This window comes from Carcharhinus amblyrhynchos, chromosome 1 (genome assembly GCF_965287045.1).
Source record: "Carcharhinus amblyrhynchos chromosome 1, sCarAmb.v2.hapA, whole genome shotgun sequence".
Taxonomy (NCBI): Eukaryota; Metazoa; Chordata; class Chondrichthyes; order Carcharhiniformes; family Carcharhinidae; genus Carcharhinus; species Carcharhinus amblyrhynchos.
This window is the reverse complement of record NC_137324.1, coordinates 127,870,321-127,892,066: the sequence shown is the minus strand read 5'-3', so window position 1 is coordinate 127,892,066 and position 21,746 is coordinate 127,870,321. Positions and strand designations below refer to the sequence as shown.

The window sequence follows — 21,746 nt, the reverse complement described above, 5'->3', positions numbered from 1 at the left end:
GATTCCATGGGAAATCCATTGACTGTCAGCAGCGGGACAAGAAGATCCTGCCACCGGCCGTCTCCTGCCACCGATAAACATGCTGCAGGCGGACCAGAGAATCGTACCTGTACTTTCAGCAGATTTGGCACAATGATAGTGCAGTGTAATCTATGGAAAAGGTGAAAACAGAGAAACATCTTGTGCTGGCCATCCATTCCAGCTGGCAAGCTATCTAGACCCCTTGGATCCTCCTCACCCTTTGGGACCAGGCAAGAGAATGGGATCAACAACACACACCCTACTTCCACTATAATCAAATTGTTCAGTGTGAAAACTGCCAAATCTACCCATGCTGCTGCTGCATCTGACCTCTACGTCATCAGGGGACCCATAGAAGATTAAATTATTTGCAGCCTGGACAAACTCAAATAACCAGGAATCTACCACAATATGGATTGTATAGCTTCTCTCCAATGATCCATAGCTTTTTATTTCAGTTCAGAGTTTATTTGTAGCTTGGCAGAAGTCCTGCAAAGTATGCACGAGGATACTAGATAAAACAAATCAACTCACCAGCAAAAACACAACTAAGTCCATCTTGCTCATAAAGGCATTTGAAACTTTCTCTCTGTTTGAACAAATTTACGAAGCAGTCTAATTCACATTGACCCCATTTGTGAAACCATATTTTGACCATGGGAGATTCTCTGCATCTGCTAGTTGCCGGCATGAATCGTGATGGCCCAGAGAATAGGGCGCCAGGCAAAAAACAGCTTTGGCGCCGGTCACCAAACCTGTCACGATGCTCCCAGCCTAGCCCTGATTGGGTTGTATGCAAACCTGTAAATTGTAATACAACTAGTAGGTTTTGACGGCCTATTTACTAGTCCCCCATCATTCACCCACCTCTCCCGTGAGAAATACAGTGGGTGAGCTTTGGTGTGGGTAATGACCAGCATGCACCTGGTATGCTGGATCTCATGGGTCCAGGGGGGCACCATCAACCCCTCAACAAAGAGGGGCATCTGCCTTCCAACCACTCTTGGAAGGAAGCTGAATAAGGGAGCTGAGTGGGAGGAGGTTAGGTCACTTTCATGCCGGCGTGGTGTGGGATGATCCATTATTTGTGGGTAGTGAGGGATTCGTGTTGCTCCCCTGCTCAGTGAGAGTGGGGGTGGACTTAATATTTTGGAGGGGGGGTCTGTCTCTGATCTGAGCAGCTGGCTGGCTGACAGGTTGTTCAGAATGCATGAATTTGCATCCATCAGGTGGATGAATCCCACCTGACAGACACTGCTAGTGCCAACAGGAAACGCTCCTGTTTTCCTGCAAGCGTGGGCTCTTGGTTCTAATTCTGGAGAATTGCAGCCCATATTATTAATTTTTTTTTACAAGGTAGTTTTAGTGATTGAAATTATTTCAAAAATTATTCAGAGCGGCTGTAAAAACAGAAATGTGCAGTACTTATCCTCCTTTTCAGTGCAATGTCAATGGAGCCAAATAATTGGCAATCAAATGCAATGGAAGTAAGTTGTCATGTAGTTGTGTGTGAAACAGAACGTTTATCTGTGTAGTTAGTGTAATCTGCTAAAATGTTGTAGTGCTTCTTTTGTCATTGGTTATTACTGCATGCCATTGCCTGCCTTACAGTCTGTTAAACTATTTCAGTGTATCGTTAAATTGTTCTCGGCTTATTCCCCGAATGCTTTGAAATAAAAATGGCATCGTGGGCCAATTGCCCCTTGCATTGGACTGTGTTGAAAAATAACTAGCCTGATTTTTTTGTTTTTTTAGTGTCACAGCCAATGACTATGCACAGTCCCTTGGGAAAGCCATCTGGTGTTGGGGTCCTTTGCCATAAGTGTGGAAAGCCCTGTAAAGGAGAGGCCCTGCGGGTGCAGAACAAGTTCTTCCACATCAATTGTTTCACATGTAAAGGTAATTTTGTTGTTCTTTAATTCAGTGCATTTTCATATTATGTATCTTTTTAATACCTGTCAGTTTACAAATTTTAATTATTTGAAACCTCCTTTTTTTCTTAACTAAGTTAAAAATTCAGAATGCACAATCTTACTAGAAAGATTTGAAGTGCCAAGCCAGTGTGAAAGTGGGAGAGAATCATGCCGACTTTATTGGGTGAGCTCCCGGTTGCAATCATACGGCACTTAGGAAAAAAAGAGTCCAGATGTAATTCTTGCCAGTAGGGGGAGGAGCAGAACCTATTCTCACCAGAAAGCTGCTGCTGATCTCTAGAGGCGCAATTATGCAGGCACCCCAATCCCCCAATGCTCAGTGTACTGTGGGAGATGTCATACCACCCCCACCCCTGCCAATCCCTGATGCAGAGTTCACCCCCCACCCTTCCCTCCTGACTTGCCAGTAAGGGCCCCCAGAGGATATGGCAAACAACTGTTTTCACTGCCTCTAGCACATCTGGTTGTATTACTTGGATCTGATCGTGTACTGCTCTCTGCCAAAACTACTCACTATTCCAGGATCATCCTGGAATGCAGAGATGACTCCTTTCTTCTTTTCTCCTCTACAAACTGTCTTCTTTAACTCTTCTCCGCTCTCTCTTCAAATTCATCCATAATAATAAATGTGAGGAGCTTGTGGATTTCTTTGTCACCAGGATCAAAACCATCCAATCAACTGCCATTGCCATGTCCCTTCCTTCCGCTAATCCATCGGCCCAAACGCCGTCCGAAGCTCACTCCTGCCCCTCTTAGCTTTCTCTAGTTTCTCACCTATTTTCACTTGTACTCTGTTTAGTCCATGAGATCTACCCTTTGCTCCCTCATCTCTGTTCCCACAAAACTGCTGACTACCCACTTTTGCTCTCCTGGTCTCCATGTTAGCCAATATTGTTGTCATATCTCTAAATTTAAATGTTATCTTGTTCTCCTTTAAATCTACTGCCACCAACTCTCTTCTCAAAAAAAAAACTCACTGACCACAACTGCATCTTTAATCTCCCTTTTCTCTCAAGTCCTTGAATGAGTTCTCACTTCCTGAATTCTATCTTTCCCAGAACGCTCATGTTTGAATCCTTCCAATTTCTGCTCCTGTCAGTGTACTGAGATGGCTCTTATCAAAATCAAAGTGACATTCTATATTACAATGACAAAGGTGAACTTCCCCTCCTTAACCTATCTGTAACGCTTTAAACTGCAACGCCTCTTCACTTTTGGCCAGCTGGGTGGGTCTGCTCTTACCATTCTACTTTTATCTACCTAATCACAGCCAGAATATCACTTGCCATGGCAACTCCTCTTGCCCCCATACTGTTAACTCATGTTCTCCAAGGATCTATTCAAGTTCTCTATTCTATTTCTCACCTACTTACTATCCCTTGGTGACATCATCTAAAAATATGTCAGCTTCCACGTATACACTGAAGACACCCAGCTCTACCTCATCACCACCTCTCTTGACTCCTCTACTATTATTAAATTATCAGACTGTTTATCTGATATCCATGACTTGGATAAGCAGAATATCATTCAGTTAAACATTGGGAAGCCTGAAACCATTTTTTTCAGTCCCAGCTTAAAACTTGGTTCGTGAGCTATTGTTTCCATCCATCCCTGAGATTAAGCCAGACTGTTAGCAACTGTGGAGTCTCATTTGACCTTGAGAGGAACTTCAGATCATTAATTTGGGCCATTGCTAAAAACAGTAATTTTCATCTTATAACATTGTCTGATTTTGCACTTGCTACAGCTCATTAGACCTTTCCATCTCTGTAGACTTCTCTGTCTCTCTTTTGTTTTCCTCTATCACATACTCCTTAAAATCTACCTCCCTTGATCAAGCATTAGGTCGTGTGTCTTGATATTGCCTCATGTGATTTGATTTTTCTGAATACTCCTGTGAAGTGTTTTGTTATGGTGAATGTGCTAGGTAAATATAAGCTATTGCTATTTTTGCCTTTATTCTTGTCCTGAGGAAAGTTAGTCAAAACTATTTTAAGTGGACTACGTTGACAGTGAATATAAAGTAGAAATGAGCAGTACTTGTCGGCATTTTCAATGCAGTATTGCAACAAAATTTTGTTCGCATTGATTGCTTGTTTCAGTGAGTTGCCAGAATATATGACCACATACTAATATTAAATAACTAGAACACCCAACAGATCTCAAGTTAAAGTTGCAATGTAAGTAAGCATGGAGTAAGAAATCAGTGTGAAACGGTCACGTCTTTTCACCCCTACAGAACCTATGGGGTGAATTTTACCGTCCCGCCCACCATGGGAATTGGAGCGGGCGAGAGGCAGACCACGGAAAGGCCCATTGACCTCAGGTGGGATTTTCCAGTTTTGGTGCAAGTGAAGCCAGAAATTTCCACCTGTTGTCTCTTAGATGTGAATGGGCAATTTGGCTCTGTTGCTTCCTTAGGTAGACCCAAGGCAGCAGTGGGGGCAGGCAGATGTTAAAGTGGGCTGGTTAGAAGGTCCATCTCTGCTCTCTGGGAAGTCGGTCTAGTTTCCTCTATGGTAATTAGGCTTCCCATCCCCTATGCCCCGCCATGTGCTCCATATCCCATCTCGGTTAGTGTGCTCGTCAAATAACCCATTGCCCCTTCCCTTTGCATTATCCAAACCCAGTGCCTCAACATCCATTATGTACAGAACCAGTGAGCCATTGCTAAGTCTGGCAAGTCTTTGCTCCTTAAACCGACACAGTAAATATGGAAGCTTTGAAAATCTACTTTGAAGAAAACTGCTCAACTTACGACCACTTAAAAGTGTCAGTCAACTACAGCTATTCATAATATGGCACTTTTAAATCTTGTGTAATTGGGCACACACACACACACATTAAAAACCACATCAAAAAAAAGGTAATAAAGATGTTAGTCAAACAAAGCTTGTTGTCACTTCCAAGCTGTCAATATTACCTGTTGTGTGTATTAATTATTCTTAGAACTTAGTCTCATTTATGAATGCTTGGCGATCTGAGGAGATAACAAGATGTTTGGTCATTTGTTCCAACTGTTTTTGCTTTTCTTACATTCCTTCAATCTTCACTAGAACTTGCCTCCATCTACCTGATGGCCATTACTTTTGTGACTTTCCTATGCATTTATCATGCCTTTTTTAAAATCACATTTTGTTTTGTTTCACACGTTACCATTTATTCATGGAACTCCTGTTTTCATCAATGAAATCTAATTTATTTGCTCTTCCTTCACTTTGAACATTTTAATTGCTGTTTTAGACCTATTTTTCAATTTTCTTCACCCATTTAACTAAGGAAAAATATCCTTTCTCACTAAAATTAGACTTTTTCAAATCAATTGATTGTGCCCTTGATTTTTCTTCCTTTTTATCCTGATACTGAATCTACCTTCGTTGTTAGATTCTATTTCCCAAGTTTTCTGTACTTTTTAATCATCAATTTGTCCACTTCATTCTGCTCACTCCTGTTTCACCCTATTATCTGATTAAGATCTTTAACTAGATAGCCTCTTTTCTTGAACAGCACTTAAAATAAATTATATATTATTTCAGAATTGACAGATGCATTCAATTTTATGTTCTAGTGTACACCGAAACAAAACCACAATAAAAAGGTAATAAAAACAAAAAATGTTGGAAATACTTAATAGGTCAGGCACTGCTTGTGGAGCAAAACAGAGTCAATTTTGACAAAGAACAAAGAATAGTATGGCACAGGAACAGGCCCTTTGGCCCACCAAGTCTGTGCCAACACATGCTTCTCTAATCTAATATTTTCTTGCCTGATCCATATGCCTCTATTTCATGTCTATTCATGTATCTATTCAGGTGTCTCTTGAACATTGTTATAGAATCTGTTTCCACCACCACCTCTGGCAGCGTGCTCCAGGCATTCACCATCCTCTGTGTGGAAAAACTTGCCCCTTACATCTCTCCTAAACTTTCCCCCTCTTTCTTTCAACCTGTGCCCCCGAGTTGACCCTTCAATCCTGGGAAAAAGACACTGACTATCCACTCTATCCAAGCCAGTCATAATCTTGTAAACCTCTAGCAGATCCCCATCATCCTTGGATGCTCCAATGAAAACAATCCAAGATTGTTCAACCTTTCTTCATAGTTCATTTCCTCCAAACCAGGCAAAATCCTGGTAGATCTCTTCTGTACCCTCTCCAATGCATCAACATCCTTCCGGTAGTGTGGCGAACAAAACGTATGCAGTACTCCAAATGTGGCCTAACCAAAGTCTTATACAGCTGCAACATGGTTTTCCAATTCCTATACTCAACGCCCTGATTGAAGGCCAGCATACCTTCTTGATCACCTTGTCCATCTGTGTTGCCACTTTCAGGGAACAGTGGATCTGCATGCTTAGATCCCTCTGTATGCTAATATTTGTAAGAGCTGTATCATTTGCTGTTTACCTTTCTTCTGCAGTAGAACTTCCAAATCACATCAGTTTACATTTCTCTGGGTTAAATTCCATCTGCCATCTTTTGGCCCAGTCTTCAGGCGATTTATATCGTGTGGTATCCTGTGACAATTCTCCTCACTGTCAGCAATTCCCCAATTTTTATATCATCTGCAAATTTACTAATCAGGCCACCTACATTTTCCTCCAAATCATTCATATACATTATAAACAACACAGGCCCCAGCACTAATCCTTGTGGAACACCGCTTGTCACAGATGTCCAGTTAGAAAGGCACCCTTCCACTCCTACTGTCTGCTTTCTATGCCCAAGTCAGTTTTCTACCCATCTTACCAGCTCACCTTGGATCCCATATGACTTCACTTTCTGTATCAGCCTATGATGAGGAACCTTATCGAAGGCTTTAGTAAAGTCCATGTATACTACAACCACTGCCCTGCCCTGGTCAATGTTTCTTGTCACTTCCTCAAAGAACTGGATCAAATTCGTAAGATACAACATCCCCTTCACAAAATCATGCTGCCTATCACTAATAAACCTATTCTGTTCCAGCTGTAAGTACATCTTGTCCCTAAGAATCTTCTCCAATAATTTTTCCACCACTGACCTAAGGTGCACATGCCTGTAGTTTCCCAAATTGTCTCTTCTGCCCTTAAACAGAGGAACAATGTTAGCTACTCTCCAGTCCTCTGGTACCTCACCTATGGCTAAAGAGGATACAATGATTTTGGCCAACGCCTCAGCAATTTCTTCCCTCGCCCCTCTCAGTATTTTGGGGTAGACATTATCTAGCCCTGGGGACTTGTCCATCTTAATGTTTTCAAAACCTCCAATACCACCTCCCTTTTTATCTCAACTTTTTTTCCTTTCGGAATCTTTGGGCAGTATTTTTCAAGACATGTGAATGTGGGTTCGAGTGAGTGTGGGCAGGCAAATCCATTGATGTTGATGCTGGGGTTAAGATCCCAAAGTTATCCTGCCTTCTTCTGGATTCTCCCAGGGATGGGTCTGAGTTCAGCAAATAACACACTGGATCTGCAGGAAAAAAATTCAACCAATTTAAAAAAAAATTGAAAGTCTGTTTAACCTTGGATTCCTGCAGCATGTGGGTTCCATTCAGTGTCCGCGCCTTGCCAAGTTGAAAAAGGTGAGTGTACAACAAGAAGTCACTGTTGAATGAAACTGACTTGCAATCAACAGTATAAAGGGTGAAATTGACAAAGCTGAGGTCAGCCCAAATGAAAGGCTTGTGCTGTTAGCAGCAGTTCTTTCAGACTAAATTCATTCATTGGGGACAGCAACTTACTTCTATCAAGTTGTTGGATTCCACTAGGTAAGCTCACCCATTGCCAGTGAAACTTCCCCATAACATGAGGGCTACATATTCCACATTTGCTTGGACCTCAGAGGAGGAAGTGCAGTATCCTACAAGCTCAGTAGCCATTGTGACAGGGACAACAAATCCAGCAGTAGGAGTGGAAGTTACCTTCTCCAAAGCCACAGGCAGCTGCACAGATTAGAGGGACATGGCTGCACCTTGATGGAGGGAATATGCTCATCACAGGAGCCACAGACCGAGTAGCAGCTTCCTTAACCTCGATGAACAACAGTGCCTCAGACAGTTACGCTCTTGAACCAGATTGTTGAAGACCTCCGCTGTCTCATGTGGTGGGTAAGATGGCTGCTGCCCCAAACCTTCATTTACATATCATGACATCAGAAGTCATGTGACCATGGCAAGCCGCTGGATACAAATGTATTTATCCAAACACCAGCCAAGAGGCGTAGGTAGCCAACTGTTGTCAATGACAGTAACACTGTGTCCAGTGCATTCCAGGGCTCAGCTGTGTTATCTACAGGATTCTACAACCCACCAACTGTGTCAGTCAGCTGATGGATGTCATGTTTGTGAGGGCACTGCAGTACTTTCAATGCAAGGTGGATGTGACCAGTCAACCAAGAGGACAGGATTTCTAGAAGACCAAGGTGCGATAATCTGGACCCATGTGCTGATACTTTGGGATTTCACTTTTACAGTCCACAACTGGTATGTGACTGTCATAAGAGTATAGTGTGGGTGTGCGAAGTTGCTAGTAGCTACCACAATGCCTTTATCCTTCCACATGATCAAGTTCTGCAGCTCTTCACTCTAGCAACTTCAGTGAATAGCTACTAGGAGATGGGGCAACTTGTTCAAAACCTGGTTGTTGACAACAGTTTGGAAGCTAACCACAGTGGTACAATCACAGCTTTCACATGACTGTCACCAAAATAAAACAAGCCTGGGGTGGGTGGGTGGGTCATTCTTCAGTATGGATTATAAGGGTCTTCTGGATGGTAGTGGTGCTGTGCGTCCTGCACAACTTGGCACTGCGGAGAGGACTGGAACTAGTGCCAGAGGAAGTTAGGGAGTGTCAGGCATCCTTAGAAGAGAACAAAGTGCTGGAGGGCCCAGTGAAGCAAGAGTGCTAACCATTATGCTTCTTCCCACTGGATTGTTTGCTGCCATTATCCATCTGCATTGATGCCTTTAAATAGAGACCCCTCATAACTGCTTTAGATGTGTTATCTTGTATGCTCTTAAGTAGTTGGAGAACCTGGAGGCAGGATGATGATTACATTACTCTGGGAAAGAGCAACCTCAAGTTGGTTAGTTGTTCCCTAAACCGAAAATCACCTTGCAGTTCTGGCAGGGACTTGGTTCAAAAGATGCTGCCCTTTGTCTTGCCTTCAAAATATGTATCTTATCTTCCTAATATGCAGCAGCTCTTAATTTTGAACCACATATAGCCATTATCTAATGAACATTTTCAGACTTTTTCTTCCAAAATCTGCTTTTTGTTGTGATGGATAATAGGTTGTGTGTTGGTATAAACACCTGTTACTTTATTGTATCTAAAAATACCTTGTTTTGCATTATTCAGATGTTTACTTCCTACTGCATTATACTATACTGGCACAGAGCAAAAGGACAAAAGTTCATTAGGAAAAAGATGTTAGCCTCCAGAACATTCGGGGCAGGTCCTGTTGGCCTCTGCGCAGGTTCTCTTGTTCTATCTCATGCTTGGGCTATTTTCCTGGAAGTACCATGTTAGGGTGGGATGGGGTTGATGACAGCGTTACCTGCCTGGAAGCAGCAGATAAGCTAATTAACTAAATTAAAGGTTTATTAAGGCTATATTCAGAGGCCAATTTCCAGTTAGCCCCCACACCCCTTAAAGCAGCAGGGGACAGCACCACTACCTGGGAGGGGCCTCTTGGTAAACTGCAGAGGCAGGAGGGTGGGGGGCAAGTGCCAGCAAACCATATAAGCCAGTGGTCCTCCCTGCTTACCTGGCTTCAGCAGCAACCACAGGCTCTTATGGAGGGGCTTTTGCTCCATTGTGTTGGCTTAACTAAGGAAGGCCTTTTTTCTTATTTTGAATTTTCAAAGTTGGAGTGAGGGTGCCTTTATTTTGGGATTCCTCTCCTTTAATTACCTACCATGACATTTTGCTGCCGCTCAGGTTGAAGTGCCTCCAATTGGTCCTCCAGCTTCAAGAACCTACCTACCATCCTTGGTTGGACAGCAAGTCCACAAGACAATAAATACTAATTATGCAAATTCCATAAGATGTTGAGTCTGGGTGCAATGGTGTTAATAATATGGATTAATCAAATTGCATATGTTTGGCCACGTTGATCTTCACTAATATTTCTTCTTCCCAGGTGTTAAACAGCTGATTATTGCTCATGAAAATTCACGTTCAAATAAAAGTTAAAAGTGGGGATAGAAATTAATTATACAAAATTAATATTTTCAACTAGCAGTAATCTGTTACTGACTGCACGCAGCAATATCTGAACCGGCAATGTTTGGATGTGTTAATAAAATGTGATTCCAGCATTCTTGACAATGTTCCAAAGAATGACGCCTAGAAGATCATAAAACAATTTGGAGCATGTTCACTTCACAGAGCTGCTGGAAAATGTGTTAGATGAATTGCCATAGCTGCATCACAACATTAAAACTGGCTGACAAAATATCATATTACTTGATGCTATCTTCAGTTTATAAGAATGCACCCTTTAATGAGACAAGAAACATACAATTATAATTAAAGATGTATAAACAGTGAAGTGTAAAGTAGATAAAATATTTCATTTTAAATTTGTTAATGATGAGTGTTAAATAAATGAGGGACTTGGATGAGCTTGTGGGTTTGAAGGCCTCAATAGTTACTTCGCAATGAATAGAAGTCTCTTTATTTTTCCCAACTGTTCTATATCCCAATGAGATGAGTTTAAGTGGTTGTAATCCATTTTTCCTTGGATATCAGGCTGCAGCAGAAGCTTTGTGATATTAGTAATTTTATAGTCTGAGAAATCCTAGGCCGTGGTTTACCTATTGTTAATTATCTTTATCTGTTTATGTAATAGAAATCAGTAATCAATGCTTCGGTTTTATTCTTAGTAAATATAATTAAACGACTATTGTTGCCAGAATGACTTCCATTAGCATTACATTTTTCAAGTTTTATGTGGCAGTTGTTTGGATGGATATACTTATCTCGGAGATTAGGGTTCAAGTACATTGCCACAGAACACAAGCTGGGTGCATGTGATCAGCTGGCCTGGAAACAGCCACAGTGTCCGTTCCTGCCCATGAACACTGGAGCAACACGATTCCTCACCGCTAGTCAAATAGGGGCTGGCCAGCATGGAATGCAGCTGGACATTGGTGCAGTGTTGCTGGGAACTTGGCAGGTGCTGGGTTGAATGGTGAGATGGGGGAGGGTGTAAAATTAGCCCAGGCAGCCCCCTTAAGGCTGCCAGGAGTTTGGCAGGAGCCTAATGGAACTGTCGATGAGAGAGCAGAAATTTTGGCAAAAGTGATGGCCTTAGCACCTCAGGGGCATGGCAGGCAGGATGCCAATGCTGTCCCAAGATTCTCATGATGGCCTGCAAGCTGGAGGCAGAGTGCCCGGCATGAACTATTCATGTCATGAGATGACAAGAAGAGCCCATCCCACCAGCCTGGACAGAGGTGACCGCCCAAGTGAACAGGCAGAATGTGATGCCCCACACGTGTATCCTGTGCCAGAAGCGGTTCAGTGATACCTGTGCTCTGCAAGGATGAGCACCAACTTGGCATGGAACTGAGCGTAGATATCTTGGAGCGAGGCCGTAAGTTACGGCATTCATTGTGTAAGATGTATAGTGCCAAATGGCCCGTATCCGTGTATCTGCCAAGAGTGGGAAATGTTGCCGCTCAGCATGTGTGTATAGAAATGTACACTGAAGTCTGCATTGAGCAGAAATTCTCCAAGAGAGCTGACAAAAGAAGAGAAAAAGGCTAACAAAGCAAACTCTTCAGAAGAAACCAAAGGAAAAGATCTGACATCTCAACAATAAGCAACTAACAACTCTCATAGCCAATGCTCCTTCCCCATTTTATCCAGCTTTTGGATGAGAAAAGTTTTTAGGAAAAAATGAATTGGCTTCCCGCCTGCCTGTGTGTGACAAGAGAAATTGCATGGACAACGTAAAATTTGCATTAATTGCCCTTTTTAAATGCCTTGAGGCTGGTTGTGCACCTGCTGACAACTAATGACCGTAAGGACTTTGGAATGCGTGTCTGATGTCGTCATATGTGATTTAATGTTCTTCAGGGTTGGACATGCGTCTGAAGATAATATTTAAAATTCTGACCACATATTCAATCTGTAACGCATCCATGCTGTGCCAGACCTCAGAACATTTGATACTGACATTGGGCATCAAGTAGAGAAATGTTCTGTTTCTCAGCACTGACTGCCCTCAACACAGAGAGCATGAGTAGATCAAGGATCCGAGTGGATGCAACTAAATATGTAATTAACTTCCATCTGGCTATAGTACAGGAGCTCTAAATGGTCACTGCCACAAATATTATCACGATCAGCTTACATCTTCACAATCTTCTCTGAATAATGCAAAGTAATGCACAGGCTGTGATAGGGCTGCTTCCAAGAATGTAACTGTTTTTATACCAGCTAACTGGGAATTAATCCTATATAGCAGGATGATGGGGATAGGTTTAATGGCTCGTGGAACCCACAGAGTGTGGGCAATTTACATCCTCTCAATGTAGATATTGTTTAGAATGTCAATGCAGAAAGCAGAGCCAGACCTCCTGGTCTCCATGCAGGCACTGTCTGGAGCAGAGTTCTGTTAAGTGGCTCCCAGCCAGATGATGAATTATGAAACTAGACACAGATCCTTTACTTGCTCTCAAATTCATTCACAGAATACAGCATTACAGATCTCTGTTTCCTACCAACCAATGAATCCAGTGTCCCAGCTGTCCCTTTTTTATATTCTTGAGTACCAATTGATGAATAAACAAATTTTACTGATGATCAATCACTTTAAAAGTGTACATGTTTCTTTATAGAATAATTAAAACATCAAAAAAATTAAAATGTCACTACTGGCAACCCAGCCAATGCTTCACCCAAAGATCGTGGAAGGCCCTGATCTGGTGGACACCACCTGCTCCCTCTCCAGGGATAACTTGGCACAAACGTCAGTGCAGAAGAGAAGCTGGCAGATATGAGACCCCCTCAAAAGGTCCCTTTTTAATACTTTGAGTTATCAAATAGACAAATAATCAAATGGTCAACCCCTTAAAGGGGCACTGTAATTAAAAACAGAACTTGAAAGGAAACTGATCAAAATTAAATCAAAATGTTGTTTTGTGGGCTGATGTTGTACTCTAGCTTCCCTGGTACACACCAGCCATGGAAGATTAGCCCTTTATTCTCTTGTGTGAATACTGATAAATCAAGTAAAGCAACTTAACAATTGACAATTCTTTTGAGGTGCACTGTAACTAAAAGCAAAACTTAAAAGGAAATTTATCCAAATTAAAATAATGCATCAAGGGGAGGATAATGGTTTTTCAGCCCTTCCAGTGCTTAGAGACCACCAAAGACCAATCCATTTTCATATTCCTTTACAAAATAAAACAAATTATTCATAAAATAAACTGATTGAAGGGAGTGCCTGTCCTGGTGAGGCACTGGAACTAAAACATAACATCAAAAGGAAAGATAATAAATTAAAGCAAAATTTCCTTCCCTATGCTCAAAGACAATTAATCAATACTTTCCACCAGTTTATCATTAACCTGAAAAATATAATTCACATATCGGTAACCGGTTCAAACTCTACATCTTCTGACTCAAGGGCAGGAATGCTCATATGAAGCCAATATCATCATCAAATGCTGGAATGAAGACTTTGAAATAAATTTTTGATTGGATTTTTGCTATTGGTTGAAATATTTTCATTCTATAACACAAAATTTAGTAATTCTGCCATTCTCTAATACAATGGATTGCATTAGAATAACTTCCAATTTTGGCTTCCACTTCAGTTTGGAAGTACTTTTACCAGTATGTAAAGCAGCAATAATGATAGATTATGTACTGTGACTAAGGCAACATAACTGCTCTCTCATGGATATCTCACAGAGACAAATCTAGCGTGAAACATTATCCATGGTGTTTTCAATGAAATACGTCTGAGCTAGTATGCCATTTGTGCTTTTTTAAAAAATTGACAGCTTTCACTTTTTTATAATTACTAATGAACACATTTTTTACTTTATTTATTTTCTGAATCATAAGACATGCTAGAGCACAGCTTTGTAGATGCTGGCTATCGTTACGTACTTTGTCCAAATGGTCATTCCTTATGTGCAGGCCCAGATGACAAAAATCTGAGCAAGCTGTTTGACCCTGGGAGAATGTAGGAGAGCATAACAGATGAGTATAATACTGATTTCAGTTGAAATGCTCATGCACACGTACACGTACAATCTCACTTTCTAACAGATCACTAGTCAGCAAACGAAAGAGAGAATGTTAGCTGACTTTTCTTCTCCAGGGGACATGAGATGAATTGTAGAACACAGTAACCAGCCATTTCCTAATTTATCTGAGACTGTGATTGCACAGCTTATTCCCACATTGGGCGATATTGTTATTTATAACCCAGTAGTCATGCTAAAGATATTAAATTTTAATATTCAATTTCATTAGAATACTTTTCATGTGATTCAGAACTATTCCATATGCAGAAATAGCTGAGGAAAACAGAATAATGAGTCTTGAGGTCGTATTGAAAATGAGCAAGCTAAATTTTGCATAAGTCATCTTATTCCTATTCTAAATGTCTCCCCAAGGGAAATTAGTTACAATTATTAGTGCAACAATGCTGATCTCAGAAACCTGATCTAACTAATCTACTAGTAGCAATAATTAAAATGGTGACATTATAATACATTAACATCGAAGGGAAAACAGACATTTGAACCACAGCAAAATACTGGTGGGATGATAAGCTACTATTAAAAATAATTAATCAGTAATCTTTTTCACTGTGATATTTGTTGCAGACAGGGAAGAGAGGCAAACCTGAACCTCCTTTATATTTTTGCTATCTGTCCAGAGGAAGAGATGTTGTAATTTTTTTTGTAGTAATGTTCAGGAAACCCTAAGAAATTGCAATAATTTTCTGTTGGTTTTGCTTTTTTTTAAAACTGTTAGGAAATACGTGTATGGTAATTAAAGCAAGGGGCAGTCTGATTGTGTATCTAAATATAGGTTTGAGTGATAATGACCCTAGAAATACTTCAAACTAAAGATAATTCAGTAAGGATGTTTATAGAACAGGAGCAGATTTGTCATTGAATCCCTAAAGTGCAGAAGGAGACATTCAGCCCATTGAGTCTGCAGTGACCACAATCCTAACCAGGCCTATTCCCATAACCCCACATATTTACCCTGCTAATCACCTTAACACTAAGGGTCAATTTAGCATGGGCAATCAACCTAACCTGCATATCTTTGAACTGAGAGGGGAAACCAGAGAACCCAGAGGAAATCCATGCAGACACAGGGAGAATGAGCAAACTTCACATAGGGCCTGATTTTACCATTTTCATTCTAAGTGCTGAATCTGAATGCAATTCAGATCCGACTTGGAAATCTGCTTTCAGGCAGCCCATTAGCACTCAGCCTGAAAAAAAATTGTGGGTCTGAACGACGCTGTGGGCGGAGCTTACGCACCCTAAACAGTCAGAGCTCTGAATTATGCAGTTACAAAAAAAATTTGAAGAAGTGTGCCCCTGTCAGATCGCTCCCGAGCCACAGAAAGTGGCCCAAAAGTAAAAAGCAGGAGCAATGGCCCCACAGACATCACTGTCCCCCTTAATCCATCCACACCGTCGCTACCCAGACCGATTGTGACCCCCCCCCCCCCAAAACCGATTGCCCACAGAGTGGCAGCGGACCTTCTTCTGTCCCCCCTCCAGTGAGCGATCGGGCCTCCCCTATTTCTCCCTCCCCCACTAGAGATACGTCTGACCTGCCTCCCCTTCCACCAAGAGAATAATCTAACTTCACTACCCCTCCCCACCCCCATCCCCAGAGAATGATCTGCCCCCGCCCCCACCATTCCCCATCAACATCTTTACTTTGCCCATGAATATCTTTATTTTCTCAGAAGACTAAGGAAATTTGGCATGTCAGCTATGACTCTCACTGACTTTTATAGATGCACCATAGAAAGCCTTCTTTCTAGTTATATCACAGGTTGGTATGGATCTTGCTCTGCCCAAGACTACAAGGAACTACAAAAGGTCATGACTGTAGTCCAATCCATCATGCAAACCAGCCTCCCATCCATTGAATCTGTCTACTCTTCCCGCTGCCTTGGCAAGGCAGCCAGCACAATTAAGGATGCCACGCACCCCGAACATTCTTTTCTTCCACCTTCTTCCTTCGGGAAAAGATACGAAAGCCTGAGGTAACGTGCCAACTGATTCAAGAATAGCTTCTTCCCTGCTGCTGTCAGACTTCTGAATGGACTTGCTTTACATTCAATTGATCTTTCTCTACACCCTAACTATGACTGTAACACTACATTCTGTACTCTCCTTTCTTTCTCTGAATGGTATGTTCTGTCCGGACAGTGCACAAGAAACATTACTTTTCACTATGTTAATACATGTGACAATAAATCAAATCAAATCAAAATCCTTCTGCACTGTAGGATTCTATGACCTATGATCTTTACTATAAAATCATCTCAAGTAGTCAGGACATAATCTCTGGATTTCAAAAACATTCATGCTCCACAAATTGCAAAAAAAAAACATGGGCATTTGTTTCAGCAACTTGGCATTTACCATCAGTCCTGCCTTGACAATAAGCTGAGGCGTGTTTCCCCTAACCCTCTGTTTGTGAGGTCAGTTTTAACTTCATGTATGTGCACAAGCATACAATAAGAAGATAGGGAAAAAGGAGTATTACAACAATGAATTGCCAACAATGAAAAGAAAAAGAGCCACAGGCATGGATATTCTTTCTCCGGTGCCCAGAAATTGAATCCAATGAGGGTTCCTTCACAGAGGAGTCCCAGTTCAGACAGGTTCACCTAGCTGAAACAACGTTTGCAGAATTCCTTTTAAAGTTGACTTGACACTGCAAGATCAGGTTGGTATACAGAGATTTGGCCAGTTCAGCGGGCAATAGCAGGAATCCTCTAGAGAAGCAACTTTGAGGAGGCTTAGATTTGATGTAGCCTGTTGGTCAGCCAGAAGTCCTGCTATGGTGACTGAAGGCTGGAGTTTAAACAGTAGGCTGAGCTGGGAGTCTCAACGTCATTTTAAAATTTTACAAAGCCCAGAAGGTTAGGTCACGTGTTGTTGCCCATTAATGAGTCAGTTGCAGGCTAACATGCAGTTTTTGTGCCTCTGGTCAAAATCCATTGTTCACCTTAAGTGACTGTTAATACAAGCTAACAGGTTTTATGGTTTTCCCTTTGTGTAGAACCAGGCCTGGGGAGTAGGACGAGAGAGGTTGGAAGGTGGATGGGGGAGACCAATCTTTTGATTTGATTTATTATTGTCATATATATTAGTATATAGTGAAAAGTTTTGTTTCTTATGCACTATACAAAGCATACAGTTCATAAAGGAGGAAAGGAGAGAGTGCAGAATGTAGTGTTACAATCATACCAAGGGTGTAGAGAAAGATCAACTTAATGCGAGGTAGGTCCATTCAAAAGTCTGGCAGCAGGGAAGAAGCTGTTCTTAAGTCGGTTGATAAGTTTCCTCAGATTTTTGTATCTTTTCCCTGACGGGAGTCGGTAGAAGAGAGTTTGTCCAGAGTGGGTGGGTCCTTAATTATGCTGGCTGCTTTTCTGAGGCAATAGGAGCTGTAGACAGTGTCAATGGGTGGGAGGCTGGTTTGAATGATGGACAGGGCTTCGTTCACAACCTTTTGTAGTTTCTTGCGGTCTTGGATAGAGCAGGAGCTATACCAAGCAGTGCTACAACCAGAAAGAGAGCTTACTATTATGTATCTGTACAAGTTGGTGAGTGTCATAATGGACATGCCAAATTTCCTTAGTCTTCTGAGAAAGTAGAGGCGATGGTGGACTTTCTTAACTATAGCATCATCATGGAGGGACCAGGACAGGTGGTTGGTGATCTGGACGCCTAAAAACTTGAAGCTCTCGACCATTTCTACTTTGTCCCCATTGAGGTAGACAGGAACATGTTCTCCACCATGCTTCCTGAAGTTGATGACTATCTCCTTTGTTTTGTTGACATTGAGGAAGAGATTGTTGTCATTCCACCAGTCCTGTACTCTGTCTTGTCATTGTTTGAGATCCAACCAACTACGATGGTGTCATCAACAAACTTGAAAATCAATTTGGAGGGGAATTTGGCCACACAGTCATAGGTGTATAAGGAGTATAGTAAGGGGCTGAGGACACAGCCTTGTGGGACACCAGTGTTGAGATGGCTGTGGAGGAGGTGTTGTTGCTTGTTGCCTATCCTTACTGATTGCGATCTGTGTTTTAAGAAGATCAAGATCCAGTCACAGAGGAAGGAGCTGAGCCACAGGCCACATAGTTTGGAGATATGTTTTGTAGGCATAATAATGCTGGTCCCCAGTTTTGTTGATTCTAATGTGGCCTCTGAATAGGATGTAAGGGATTTCACAAGGATTTGGATTGAGCTTTTCTCCCATAACGACTATTGGTAGTTTCAAAACTATAGCCAACTTGTGAATCATGTGATCTGTAGCAGCCATTGTTTGGTTCAGAGAGGTTAATTTTTTTAATAAGCTAAAAAGTAAGATTTGATTTAAATAGTTTGTTTCATGTCTTAGAACATGACAATCAATGTCACAGTAACATAGCTGAAATGTGTTGGGATTATGTTAGTTACAGAAAATGGGCAGGATTCTCCAGCTGTATGCTTCCCAAGACTGAAAATTCCACCCGAGCTCAACAAACCTTTGGCCCACCAAAACTTTCTATCTTGCGCACTTTGATTCCCACAGTGGATGAGATGGTGAATTTCAGCCCTGTTTTTAAAAAAAAGTCTTTGTGGTCTTCTAAATGTCAACAGTAAGTCTTTATTAACTACTTGAAACTATATGCACATATACAGTAAAAGGTATAGCATAGAACTATTTCTATAATTAGGCCTTAACATGCTTCTGCTCAATATCACACTGACCCTAGGTCTGGGTCATGAGCCTTATCATTCTGGCTGGTACTTTACTCAGTCCCACATTAACCATGTATGTGCCAGACCCTTATACTATAGGATCCAGAAATGTTGATGAAACAACTGCAGTCATGTTAACTGAATCTGATTCAGAAACAAAATCAAGAATGGACAGATTTTCAGTAAATTGTTCTCCATCAATGTGATTCCCATACCCAGTTTTGTCTGGAAGATACATTGCCAGGTCACCTTTTAAAAGATTGACTAGTAATGGAAAATTTCAATCTGTAGTTTTCCTAAAAGCTTATTGACAAACATGGCTTACACCAATCAATAGGAACAACACTTATTAGGCATACTGTGCATCATGCATGTCAAAGGCAAACTGAAAATGAGTAGACATAGTGTGGGGTTTCTGTGCCCTCCCCACCCCCATGGTGTGTCTCACAGCAGGCAGCCCACCATTGGCTGATAGCAGGCTCTTCTGACCCCACTGCTGTCGATGGGGTTTCCCATTCTATGAACACCTGTGGCAGGGGTTTGCTGTTGGCAAAACCACAAGATCCCACTGGCAAGGCCAGCTGGAAAATTCCAGCTTTAGATTCAGAAGTTTTACAGCTGCACCATAGAAAGCATTCTTTCTGGCTGTATCACAGCTTGGTATGGCTCCTGCTCTGCCCAGGACTGCAAGGAACGACAAAACGTCGTGAATATAGCCCAATCCATCACGCAAACCAGCCTCCCATTCATTGACTCTGTCTACACCTCCTGCTGCTTTGGCAAAGCAGCCAGCATAATTAAGGATCCCATGCATCCTGGACATTCTCTCTTCCACCACCTTCCTTCAGAAAAAAGGTACAAAAATTTGAGGTCACATACCAACTGACTCAAGAACAACTTCTTCCCTGCTGCTGTCAGACTTTTGAATGGATTTGCCTTGCATTCAGTTGATCATTCTCTACACCCTAGCTATGACTGTAACACTACATTCTGCACTCTCTCATTTCCTTCTCTATGAACAGTATGTTCTGTCTGTATACTGTGCAAGGAACAATACTTTTCACTATGTTAATACATGTGACACTAATAAATCAGATCAAAAGTGTGACATTAATTAGATTATAAAGTCAATCTGAAATGAAATAAGGAAGTAAAAGAGCTCTGCAAACACTGAAGAAATTGGGAGCTGAGAAGTAATCTCAATAGACCAGTATTATTGAGGAGATGGTGGCATGGCGGCAATGTCACTCGAGTAGTAACCAGAAACCTAGCTACTCTGGGGGCATAGGTTCAAATGATGTTACAGCAGTCGGTGCTGTTTGAATTCAGTTAATCAAAACATCTGGAATGTTAGTCTCAGTGATGACAATGACAACTATGACTGGTTGTCATAAAAACCCATCAGGTTCACTGAAGTCCTTTGGTAAGGAAACCTGGCCTGTCCTACGTGTGGCTTTAGACCTTCAGAAATATGGTTGACTCTTAACTGCCGTTTGGAAATCCATTCAGTTCAAGGACAACTAGGGATGGGCAACAAATGCTCAGCTTTCCAATGACAACCATTAAAGAATTTAAAAAAAAAGGAAACTTCAGCAGAATTATGTAATGTGTTTTGTAAGTTGTGAATTAGCCTAGGATTGGGAGGCATAAGAATTCAAAATTGGGCACACACCTTTTCAGGAGTGAAATTAAGGAGCACACATAAAGGACAATAGCAATTTGCAATTCCCTTCTCCAAATGGTAATCTACATCAATTGTTAATTTTAAATCTGAGCTTGTTTGATTTTTGTCAACCAAATCTGTTAAGGGATATGGGATAGAGAGGTGTGGGCTTAGGTCACAGGTCAGCCATGATCTTATTGAAAGGAGGAGCAGGTTTATTTTGCGGGCTTAAATGGCCTTGCCACATTTGCATGTTCAGTCTTTGTGCTGAGGTGGGTAGAATAGCTTTCTTCATCTATATCTAATTTCATCTTGTGAAATTGTTATAATGTTTACTTTGTATGCAGGAATTCTTGTATTGTTTCACAAATGAACATGGAATATTGTGGCTACACAAGTACAATTTGTAGACCAGCAAAATTGTTGTTAGACTGTTGTACTTTCTAGATATGGGTAGCAAAGTTTTTAATATTTGGAGATTGTCACTTTTGAATTATTCTGCAGTTATTAAGTGATTCCAGATGCCAGCATACTGTGTTTTTCTTTTATTACTCTTGATTTTCAGAACTATATAATGATGAATTGATCGAGCGTCAGTTGAAATTTGAAGAGAATTCCACATCTCTACCCTTTGTTCTCCTTTCACTCCTGAAGTGTCTGTCTTATTTTTTTAAAATTGTACCTGTAAGTCCTAGCCTAATTTACAAGCCAAGTGCATTCAAAAATCTCATTTCAATATACCATACAAGGCAAAGATGCAGATCAATAACTGTTCTAAAACCGGATAAATATTGTATTCTTTATGCTTTTTATTTTATGAAGACTTTGGGTGGATAAGTGGGACAGAGGCCTTATCCACCAGTCAGAGAAGCAATGGGAGCCCTGCTTCACTACTGACCAGAAGAACTGACACAATTGCAAAGTAATCGGGCACTTACCTGGATAGCACTGGGCATTCCACTTGACTAAGCACTCAACAGGGTAGAAATCATGCCCCCGAGAACTACTGGACAATCAGACGCTGGGTAGCTCTCCAGTCTTGATAGCACCATTGAAAGTGTTGGCAGTGAAGTGGATATGCTGGCATTGGACTGGGGTGAACAGAATAAAAAGTCTCTCAACACCAGGTTAAAGTCCAACAAGTTTATTTGGTAGCAA

General features: G+C 41.4%; 1 protein-coding gene across 1 annotated transcript in view; it reads left to right on the top strand.

The window, feature by feature from the left end:
* The window catches only part of ablim2 (actin binding LIM protein family, member 2), a 270,666-nt gene that overhangs the window by 20,316 nt on the left and 228,604 nt on the right, over nucleotides 1-21,746 (top strand). The window contains exon 2 of the mRNA XM_080192307.1: nucleotides 1,777-1,920. Coding sequence (XP_080048433.1) covers nucleotides 1,777-1,920 — 144 coding nt within the window. The remainder of the gene's footprint in view (nucleotides 1-1,776; nucleotides 1,921-21,746) is intronic.